The 11286-nt window shown below is 38.3% G+C and overlaps 2 protein-coding genes across 5 annotated transcripts; one reads left to right on the forward strand and one right to left on the reverse strand.

Moving 5' to 3' along the window:
* Nucleotides 1-928: 928 nt before the first annotated feature.
* On the reverse strand, nt 929-7430 carry LOC124148747 (peptidyl-prolyl cis-trans isomerase FKBP2-like). 4 transcript variants are annotated; one of them, XM_046520013.2, is made up of 5 exons: nt 7283-7430; nt 6714-6897; nt 5546-5658; nt 4929-5011; nt 929-1890 (listed from the first exon to the last, which is right to left on the reverse strand). In XM_046520013.2, the coding sequence occupies exons 2-5, from the start codon at nt 6894-6896 to the stop codon at nt 1829-1831; spliced, it is 441 nt and encodes a 146-aa protein (XP_046375969.1). In that variant the 5' UTR covers nt 6897; nt 7283-7430; the 3' UTR covers nt 929-1828. The 4 variants fall into 4 exon arrangements, with proteins under 4 accessions (XP_046375969.1, XP_046375970.1, XP_048259049.1 ...); XM_046520014.2 differs by having other exon boundaries at nt 6714-6908; nt 7283-7421; XM_048403092.1 differs by having other exon boundaries at nt 6714-6908; nt 7244-7391.
* LOC124148748 (small nuclear ribonucleoprotein Sm D2) lies at nt 7401-10342 on the forward strand. The gene is made up of 3 exons (XM_046520016.1): nt 7401-7531; nt 7979-8158; nt 9771-10342. Exons 1-3 carry the CDS (start codon nt 7527-7529, stop codon nt 9943-9945), a joined length of 360 nt encoding a protein of 119 aa, XP_046375972.1. The 5' UTR covers nt 7401-7526; the 3' UTR covers nt 9946-10342.
* Nucleotides 10343-11286: the final 944 nt, after the last annotated feature.

Genomic DNA, 11286 nt, shown 5'->3' on the forward strand with positions numbered 1-11286 from the left:
GTTGCCTTATACGGAAGGCATGGGTTGCTGAAGACCTATTCTACCCTGGATCTTCACGGGTCTGGTCCCAAGTAACCTAACCTTGTTATAAGTTAGGATCAGGTTGTCCGGCTGTGGGACTTTGCTGATTGAGTATCATGATGCTTATGCTTTCACTGGTTTGCCTGCAGGATATACAGGCCACAGCATTTACAACATCCACTAACTTGTGTAGGAATTACCCATTATAGCAACTTGTGTTTGTCTCAAGCCAGGCCAACCCAAAGACAGTGAGATTGTAGACCGCTTTAAGCAATATTCCAGCAATTTCACTGGGGACACCAGAAGTGAGTGAGTGAGTTGGATTTAACGCTGCTTTTAACAGTATTCCAGTCATATCACGGCGTGTCCGCTTAATGTGGGAGGAAAGCCCGAAGTGATGCAGGTCTCAGACGTTTACCACTTTGGTGAAACCCACAAGCACGGGTATGGTGCTGACAAACCTAGAAATATAATCGGGGCGAACCAGGATTCGAACCCACAACAATAGGTTTCTGGCGTGCCCAAGGGACGCAACTCTGCACAGCGAATCGGGGCGCCTTAGACGACTGGGCCACCTGTGCCCCCGACACCAGAAGTGGGCTTCGCACATTGTACCCCTGTGGAGAATTGAACCCAGGTCTTTGGGTGTGATGAGCTAACACTTTTACCACTGGGCCGCTCCAATTTCCAAACACTGAGCAGGAAATATTCTTTTCAAGGCCAGCAAGGAGCGCCAGCTGCTGATATCTTCGGAATCCATCTCGCCAATACAGATGTCGCCAATATCTAATTGACTGATTCCAACAAACCCACAACACCCATCCAAGGTCTTGCCACCCTTCAGGTTTCCCTACACACGGCAACATGGACTTAAGCCCCCCTCCTTGAATAAAACAAAAAAATAACATTTTACACACATTTTTTACTTACTTTTTCATACAACAGAACACAAACATTCATGAACACTTGATCATAAAATGAAAGTAGAAAATTCTGGTTCCAGGTAGAACGTGTATATAGTCCTTTCAAGTTACCATTCAAGTATTTAAACATGTATGCATTTGTGTAGAAATATTTCACAAACAATACTGTAGCTCTGCTTCCATGTTAACTGAACACAGTGACATCCATGTATGTATTGAATGGTGAAAACAGACATTCTTTGTACATGCAACATACTTAGGTTGGATAAGAGTTGGCACAATTAGGACTTAATCATTCATACATCAATTTCATGTGAAGATCTGGGGGTATACATCAAACATGATTATTATGAACCAGTATTCTGTAAAAGTCATGGGTTTTAGGACAACAGTTAATCATCTTTCCAAAAGTACAAAGTTCTGTCTTTTATGACACATACAAACAAAAGGGTTTCACCATGTCTATAAAAAATAGGTCACAAAGGTCACATTTTTTTTTGAGTCTACAAAATAGTCATATTAAAATACACCTTAAGCAAAATGTTTAAGCCTTGCCCTTGAGTAATAAAATGCTAGTCACACGTTGCATCAAATATGACTCTTAGATGAAAATTACGCCAATATGCAGGACCGCTACATCATATGTAACCCTTGAAGTAGTTCTGCCCACTGTCACCCATTGCATAGTCATGGTGTATTTAACAGTGCCGCATCTTAATTCCGAGAGTTCATTCAAGAATTGTCATCCATAAACATGATAAACCCACGTGTAAACATAATGAAATATTGGACATTTATCTGTGGAATAAATCTATTTTTGGTCAAGTAATAAAAATGATCCATTTGAGACATATTAAATGCAGGAACCGTCATTGCCAACTTGATTACAATTCTTCCTTCCTGTCAATCTTGATCAGATCCACCTCAAAGACAAGCGTGGCGCCTCCTGGAAATAGATAGGGTGCACATTTTAGTCAGACATCAGAGCTCTGAATAAGCTGTGTGTTATCATAAAACACCATTATTACTTGCCCGTGAAGAGATCACCCGTTTAATAAACATACAGCTTTATTACACATTGTGTAATACCAAAACGCGTGCTTATGTACTCTCGGAACACGTTTCACGAACAAATATTGAAAGCTCTCAACATCCCTTGGCTTATTCAACGACATTGCGTGTGGAGTTGATAGATCACTGAGAGGAGCTTATGCACACTCGATGACCTCAGCAACCTTGTTGCTAGGCTGACGTCACATGGCATTGTTTCGCCGATGGATCTTGCATCAAAATTCCACAAATTACGTCATCGGGTATTGTGACGTTATTGAAAACTTTGAGGTGCAAGGCCCGTTCCACAAGGCGATTGTATTGTAGCGCAACGACAGTCGTTGGTCTAAGTTAAAGTATGTGAGATGCGAAAGTCTTAGCCCTACGATAACTTTGTGAATTCTAAAGGTAGACCCGTTGTATGGTATGAAATTCATACGTTTCAACTTTTGACGTGTTTGAAGTATTATTCTGTTAAACTCATGTCGTGGATCATGTAGGTGTCAGCCTATTCGTACTCAACAGTATAATTCAAAGAACGTTATAAATTGCAAGTAATAAATAAAATACTAAACTCGCTCCCGTGGAAAACCAATTTTATGAAACTCGTGAATAGTTGTGGTATCTGACTCGCTTTCGCTCGTCAGATACCACAACTATTCACTCGTTTCATAAAATTGGTATTACATGGGAGCTCGTTTAGTATTCTATATTTACCATATAACCCTGAATTTTTAGACTATTACATACCAATATGCACAACATTGTCAAAGACATGGTGTAACCAATTTTAACAATACTGCAAATTATCAAGTTGTCTTTTCAGAATGCATACCTGTATGTTTTTATAGTTCTGAATTTACTGATTAAATGCAGGCATCATGTATACATGAACTCTACTGCAGTCAATAATGCACAAAAGTGCTGTCTCGCTTGTAACTTTAGACATGCATCACTGTTGTAAGATTATGTAACATGTGACACATTTGGGGCAGCACGTGAACAGATGCAACTTGTGAGTGAGAAGTCTCCTGAAACCATGGAAACAGCATTCCAAACAGAATTACTTATAAAAGGGTCTACTAATGGTTTAAAAATACCCAATGGACTGCACCTCAGAGTAATTAAAATGTATTACATGCCCACAGAATACTATCAATACCCAAAGTGAATGATAACATGTAAGTAAGGCTTAAGAAGATAAAAGAATTAGTTTTCAGGCAAGGGCTTTTGAAAATATAATGCAGGCAGGCGTTTTTTGTTTTTTTTGTTCAAACTAGTATGTAACCAAATAAACAGTTGTGTAACCAAATAAACAGTTGTGTACAATCAACCTGGGAAAGGGCCTCCCTACATAAATGTATTCCTTGATGAGTATAATACTGGAATACAGTATTTGACAACCATTGGACTTGGAATATTTAAGGATATTTTTGGGGGGGGGGGGGGGGGGGCTTAAAAATGGAAATAAAAATGAAACGTTCAGCGAACTTTAAGATGATGCAGACTGTGCCTGAGAACCAAGACTATTATTTTTTAAGTAAAGGACGATATATTAAAGAGACTTTAAGAAAATTTTTCTCATGGGAAAAGCTTGATGTACAAAAAGATGGATATCCTTTACAAATAATTATGAAAGTTATGTACTAAGTTGGAGTTGGAGTACTAAGTAAGGATAAGAATTTATGGATAAACAACTTCTTTATTACAATTAAGAGTGACGTTTCGGTGTAGGTTCTAACACCGTTATCAAGCAAGCAATTCTTATCCTTACTAAGTTATGAGATGTGCTCATATGAATGACAATTTGACTTTATTCTTTTCAATACTTGAATATGAAAGGACAAGAGTGTCAACATTCAATGCAATTTTGAACAGAACATTTGTGATATCAAAGGCATTGACTTAATCAGATTTGAGTCTTGGTCAATTACTAATTTGGGGGAACCCAGGGGCCTGGGTGTGGTGCTGACAAACCAATGAATTTATGGTTGGGAAATCTTAGCTGGCATAATATTACTAAAGCCAAAGGGACACAACTCTGCAAAGGGAGGTAATTGTGACAAAGAAAAAAACCTGAGAGAAACCTGTGTGCAAAGTGAGCGAGTGATTTGGGTTTAACACTATTTTGTACAGTATTTCAGCCATATCACGGCATGTAAGCTTGATGTTGGAGGAAATCAAAAAGCGAGGCAGGTCCCAGATGTTTATAACTTTGGCATAACCCACAAGCAAATCAGAGCAAAACTAGGATCTGAACCAAGGATCATAGATCACCACTTGTCTAAGTGAGTGAGATGGGTTCAAGCCCTGAGATAAGAATCTCAGTTTTATCACAGTGTGTGTCAGCATAATGTTGGAGGCGTGCCTAAAGTGAAACAGGTCTTCGATGTTTAAACACTAGAAAAACACAATCAGTGTGAATCTGGGATTTGAACCCACGATCAGTGTTTGAAATAAGCACCTGCAGGTAGCCAGTGGCAGGTAGATCTTGTGTTGGGCCAATAATTCCATAGTTGCAATGAGTCCGTATGGCCTGCGGTACATTTATGTGTCTATATACTTGTCACAATAAGCTGCAGTTTCCTTTCAATCTTATGGCTTAAGGAATGTATACAGATAGATTGATTAAGATGTTAATGATAATCCATATCTTAGGCTAAAAAAAAATAATAGTCTTGTTTCTCAGGCACCACTCGCATCACCATAAAGTCTGCCCCACGTTTTTTTTTTATTTCCATTTTAAAAAATATAAAAATCCTATACTTAAACACATTTCCATTTCAAAAAAAATATAAAAATCCTTATACTTAAACACTATGCACAAAGAAAATTGAAAATGAAAACAAAAACGAAACTTTATGAAGATGTAGGCAGTGCCTGAGAACCAAGACTATTATTTTTTTTAGCCTTAACGTGTGATTTCACACTCACCTGGAATCTTTGGAGGTGCACCTCTATCACCGTAACCCATATCACTCGGGATCACCAGCTTCCTCTTCTCACCTTCACACATTCTGCAATACAACATTTGTTTACATCTACAGTCATTTTTCATTGTTTAGTTTCGTAACTGAAAACAAAAATCACCATTGGAAATAATTATTTCTGCTTGGACACACTTTTTGATTTGATGGTATCACAGATTTGGCTTAATAATAATAATGTATATTTTCTTTAAATTAGTTGCTGAATATTTATTTCATTTGTCAGTCAGTAGAAAGAATAAGTGCCAATACTACTGTTAATGTACAGGTGGTTTTGTAGCTTTACATATTTACTTCTTAGAAGGCTTTGTTCTCTGTTCAAGACTTAGAGGTCTGCATAGACAATAAATTCACAATTATTAGTTAAATATTCATGATTTCTGCAGTTGTATCTTGCAGCTTTTGGCCCCAGTTGGTAGAATTTTTAAACCTAAAAATAGAAATGCCCCCCCCCCCCCCCCCCCCCCCCCAGCCCCCCAACTATTGTATGTTACACATTATGGTGTGTTTCATCAGTTTGATTAACCAAATGTTTTACATGTTCTGAGAGGGGCCCCTACATACCCTAGTAGTCCCTGATCCCAGCCTTTTATGACCTGACCTGCCCCTAGTGTAAAAGTAAATGGCTCGTTTCGTGACAAACTGCTGTCGAACTCTGAACCATCTTCTAGCTTGCCCTGAAATATAAAATACAGTGAAACCCTGTTAAGATGGAATATACAAACAAAAACAAGGCAAGCCAACTTTAGCTATCAGAAGCCCACTCAATTTCAAGATTGCAAAATTACTTGTATTATTTACAAGTATTGCGTTCACTTGGCCCTGACTCAGTTATTTGTATGCCGCCATATTGTTGGAATATTGTGAACTGTGACATATAACAAGAAACAAACCAAAAGTACAAGCATTGCTTTATGTGGAAATACCGTAAATTCGACGTAATAAGCGCCCAGGGTGCTCTCAAAATTATACATAGGGGGCTCTTATTAGAATATTATTTTGGTGAAGAAAAAAAACAGAGTTGAAAGATAATTTCGTGGTTTATGCTGACAGCCTGAAATGTTTATGTACAACAGATATATTTTTCCAGAATTTAATTGCCAATAATAAAGGGTGCATATAACACAAAAGTGCGTATTATACACGAATAGGGAAAGGAAGGGGTGCTATTTGGGATTGTTCACTAGCCAATATATTAGCAAATCTCGCTGTGGGCGCTTATTATGTCGAATACGGTACTAAAATTGATGCATGTTGGCACATAAATGCATAAGCAAGAAGATGAGCAGCCAATTACATGAAAGGAATACTGCAAAAATAATTCCTGCTCAATGCAACAAATGTGGCCTTTTATATTGAGATGGCATTGACGGAGCAAAAGCAATGGTGATCTGTGTGGATAGCTGTTATTGAGTGAGTGAGTGAATTTGGTTTAGCAGTGATTTGAACAGTATTTCAGGTATATTATGGCGAGTCAGCTTGATATGAGCATGATGAGAGCCCAAAGTGATGCTGGTTTTAAGACGTTTTCCAGTTTGGTGAAACTTGGGAACATGGGTATGGTACTGACAAACCTAGAAACATAATCAAGGCAAAATTGGGAATTAAACCAACGATCATAGGTTTCTGGCATGCAACTCTGCACATTGAATTGCGGCAACTGAGATATTCTTGGCCCACTGCTTTAATTGGGAACTACTGAGGTACATATAGACAATTTGATTCCTCTTACAGTATAGTGCATCTTCAAAGTGTCTCCTTTCCTGGACTTAATTGTACACTTGTCTGGATCGACCCGCTTTTTCACTCCGATCTGTAATTTCTTGCCTTCCTTCTTCTCCGTCTTTCCGTCTGCTGCCACAGCAAGCCATAGACAGGCTAGAGCTACCAGCTGGTACAGATATCCCACCTTCATTCTGAATGATCCCTAAAATGGAGTAAAATCTGTCATATAGCTTAATATACAATCATCAAATATCATGTGCACTGATCGTTGGTAATAGCGAAATTATTTAGCCAACAATTAACATGAAACAGGCATGGTCTACGATCTAATAATACTTCGATACACCACTCTAATTCTTAGATATTCATTTAAGTTGAATTACATATAACACTATAGATAGTCTAGATCTTTAATAGCGTCTTACTGGTGCAGTAGTTGATCTAGATCTAGTTGATTTGTGAGAATGTTTTTTGTGAGCAGACTAAAATTATGCCCGAAATGAGCAGAACACATAGGCATAAATAAGATTGACTCACTTTCAGTGTATGACGCAAGATATATTAATTAATATCTACCCGATAAGCCTTTGAATCCTAAACTATCCTTGTTGCCGCAAGTAGACTTGACAAACACGCCTATTTCAGGATTTGGTGGCGTGTTGTGATTGGAGAGCAACGGGCACTTCTTGGAACTCTTCGATGTTGGAGTCCATTTACTTCATCAAGGTCATCACGCATGCGCAGTTCATAAACGTATTGGAAGCGTTTGGCGGTGAATAGGAAATTTTAGAGACAATCGGTGTAATCGAACTGTATCAAGATGTCGTAAGTATAGTTTATTCGTTAAAATATGTTCCAAGACATTATTGCATTTGTGTCCAGAAGTGATTTTTTATTATTTATGTCGGATATCGCCTATAACCGCTCATGTGTTCGTTTGTGTTACCGGCGATCAAATGTTTTTGTTTATGTTTTGAAAATCCGTCAAAAATATATCTGTGCTTCTTTGTGTTAAAGTAAGATACCTCGGAAATTGTGCCTTTGTTATTTAAAAAATGTAATAATGGCATTCCATGTTCGAAAAATTACACTTCTATCCTTTGTTTGTGGTTTTCAATGTATGTCCTGTTTTCGATCACACTGTAAACATATATCATTACGACGTCGTGAAAACGTTTTGATAATGTACCGTGTCTGATTGTGACATATGTATTAGTTTACGCGCACATGATACATATACAAATTTGTTTTTGCGGGGTTTTTTTTATATAGGGCACTTATGCAGAAACCGAAGAGTGAAATGACACCAGAAGAGCTGTCTGCAAGAGAACAGGAAGAATTCAACACAGGACCTCTGTCAGTTTTGACACAGTCCGTAAAAAACAACACACAAGTTCTCATCAATTGTCGGAACAACAAGAAACTGCTTGCCCGAGTTAAGGCATTTGACAGGTAATTCCCTTTGTTAATACACTATCGGCCAATTGTGAGTTCTGAATGTTGTTATATCGCATGAAATATGAATGTCACTTATTTCAACCTATTGGCACCTGCTAAACAAACCATAGGCTACACAATCGTGTTCATCTGTGGTCATTGGTAAAATAATGGAAGGATACCCATGTGATCCTGTAAAGCCAGACAAAAACAAAACACTTGTTTCGTGTAACATTGACCACCAGGTATGGTTCAGTTGGTAAGGTCCTTGTTTCATTTGATACCTTTTCATCATGTTAATAATGTTTAAGATGGCTTGTTTAGAACTGATGTTAGAAAAAGTTTTCTTCGAATTTGAAGGTTACAATAAATTTATACCTTCATCATTGTTCAGCACCGACTATATATGTGGAAATATCCCCAGATCTATCTGAATGTTATATGTGTTTCTTGACGACTGTTTCCAGCAATGGTAATGATATTTAGGTTTAATACCTGAAACACAACTATATTTAATGGGTACCTCCATTTATAATACCTATGGATGGTTAAATGGTTCTGCAGAGTAGCTATTTTTAACGAATGGCCTGGTTCCCGCGAGATGGAAACTAGTGAGGGCTCTGGCCAATGAGTGCTCAAATTACTTACATTTCAATATTTCTCAGGCAACATATGCCATAGCCTTGTGGTCATCCACCCCATTTGACTTCCATCTGTTATCCACATACTCATTTAATAAGACAAACATCCATTGTTCCAGATTGTTTCATTTTCTAGGGCTTTGACTGTCACAAAAAAAAATCCAAAATATTTTTTTCTAATTTAGTTTTGCAATAGAAGAAAGTCCTTCAACAGTTGATAAAGTCATGGAAACGTCCTAGTACTGTTTGTGTCAAGCAGAATCACTGTCATCAATATTACACTGCATAGCGGTTGTGTGTATCCCATCTTCCCGAGGCAAGAGAGTTAACTGTTTCTACCCTTGCCGAACTAGGCTGGAATTACTGGGCTCGATCGTAGCGCCATCAGTGGCTATTACCAGTTATGTCCCTTCTATGCCTCTCCTATGGACCAATCACCTCTCGTATCACTTGCGTTTGCTTCACACAAAATGGTGGCGCCCAGTCAGGACGATCTGATCGATAATCAAGATCTGTATAGTGATAAAAAGGGTCTTACATTGCGAAATGCATCAAATCACGTGTGCACCTTGATTAGAAACATGAAAAGATTTGGAAAATATCTGCTGACAATGGGTTGGTGGTACACATGCTTTGCAAATCCTGCAATCAACCGAAATCTGCACGACAGTTTATGAACCAGATTTCAATTTCGGTGCGCGATTTTGATTGGACTATGCATAGACTCGTTAGTCCAGCCAAAATGTAACTCCATAATACCAGCTTAGTTCGGCAAGGGTGGAAACTGGACTTTTATAGCCAGTTAACTCTCTTGCCTCAGGAAGATGTGTGTATCCACAGTTCGAGTAACAATACTAACATAGTGTAGAAAATAAATCCTGAATTATTGAAGATGGAAGTTATCACTGATCAATAGGAAGTTTCCTGTCTCCATGAATCATTCTTTTACCTATGTCATATGCATGTCCTATGTTCTTCCTGTTCAGGCATTGCAACATGGTCTTGGAAAATGTGAAGGAGATGTGGACAGAAGTTCCCAAAACAGGCAAAGGCAAGAAGAAGTCAAAGCCAGTGAATAAGGACAGATATATTTCAAAGATGTTCTTAAGAGGAGATTCTGTTATTCTTGTGCTCCGAAATCCTTTGGCGTCAGGAAAGTGAACATTTATGGAACTGTTTTTTATCAGTCTCTGGGGAAATGTTCATGTGAGGACTCGACTAAAATACAAGTGAACATTTTGAAAGGGCGTTGTATGTCTGTTTTGCAAATGTTGTAAGCTTGCTTTGTTTCTGCGGAATCAAGTTTGCCGAACCTTTCAATGTGTTCCTTTTATCTCATTATTTCACCACAGCAGTAACAATCATGTGTAAGTTTGATAATAATGTTAACATCCTAAGAAATGAGGCGCATCAAATGTATAAATGCCTTGTTGGAAAGAACTCCAATGGAGAAGTTGTAAAAAGGATAAATTTTCAGATTTCACATTCAGCTCATCCACACTATTTTGTCTCTTTTGATGTAACATTATTCTTTTGTAAATAAAACATCATACAGTAAGTTCTATGTTCTTCTTTGCTCTGTAAAGGGTTGAAACAATACCTGATGTGTAACTTGACCCGAAACGTGGTCTGGTTAGTGATGATGAATGTGGACACCCCCTCAGGATAACATGAGACAAACTAGACATAGGCTAGTACCAACATGCATCACTGCAATAGCTTCAGAGGATGGATAGAACTTGATGAAAGACTTGGCTATGTCTGGACTGTTTTTGTGTTGTCCCACGAACAGCTTGGATAGGTTTTCACTTGTTGGATGAAGTATTGATTCACCAAACGTTTGGTGCATCGTGCTACTGTGACACGTTATGAGTTTTATATCACAAGGTCATGAACAAAATGATAGTCATGTCAAATGTACATAATTTCTGATGGTATCAACAAGAGATTGCAAGCCGTTTTTTGTTGGGACGTACTTTATCAAATCATATACAATTCTGAGTTCTTTCTTTCAAACGGGGGGCGGTCAGGTAGTCTAGTGGTTAAAGCGTTTGCTTGTCACACCGAAGACCCGGGTTCGATTCCTGACATGGGTACAATGTGTGAAGCCCATATCTGGTGTCCCCTGCCGTGATATTGATGTAATATTGCTAAAAGCGGCGTAAAACCATATTCACTCACTCACTCACTAACTGTTTCAAACGGGGAAGCTTCAACTCCATTTATTTTATAGTTCCTGAGAATATACATGATCATGTATTTTAGTGTAGATAATGAGCAATCCCTCTTAAATTGGAGTAGTCAAGTGTGCACATGCATACTGACTGATGAGCTCTTTGTGGGTAGTGATTCAAGATACTGGGTGTTACAGTAATTGTACAAATACTACTTGTTCTTCATGTACGTACATGTCTGCACATGTATACATGGCTATAGATCATCCTCAGATACTTGTCGGGGCGGTCGGGTAGCCTAGAGGTTAGGGCATTCGCTCGTCACGCC

This window comes from Haliotis rufescens, unplaced genomic scaffold (assembly GCF_023055435.1).
Source record: "Haliotis rufescens isolate VD_foot unplaced genomic scaffold, xgHalRufe1.0.p SCAF_3, whole genome shotgun sequence".
In the NCBI taxonomy this organism is placed as follows: Eukaryota; Metazoa; Mollusca; class Gastropoda; order Lepetellida; family Haliotidae; genus Haliotis; species Haliotis rufescens.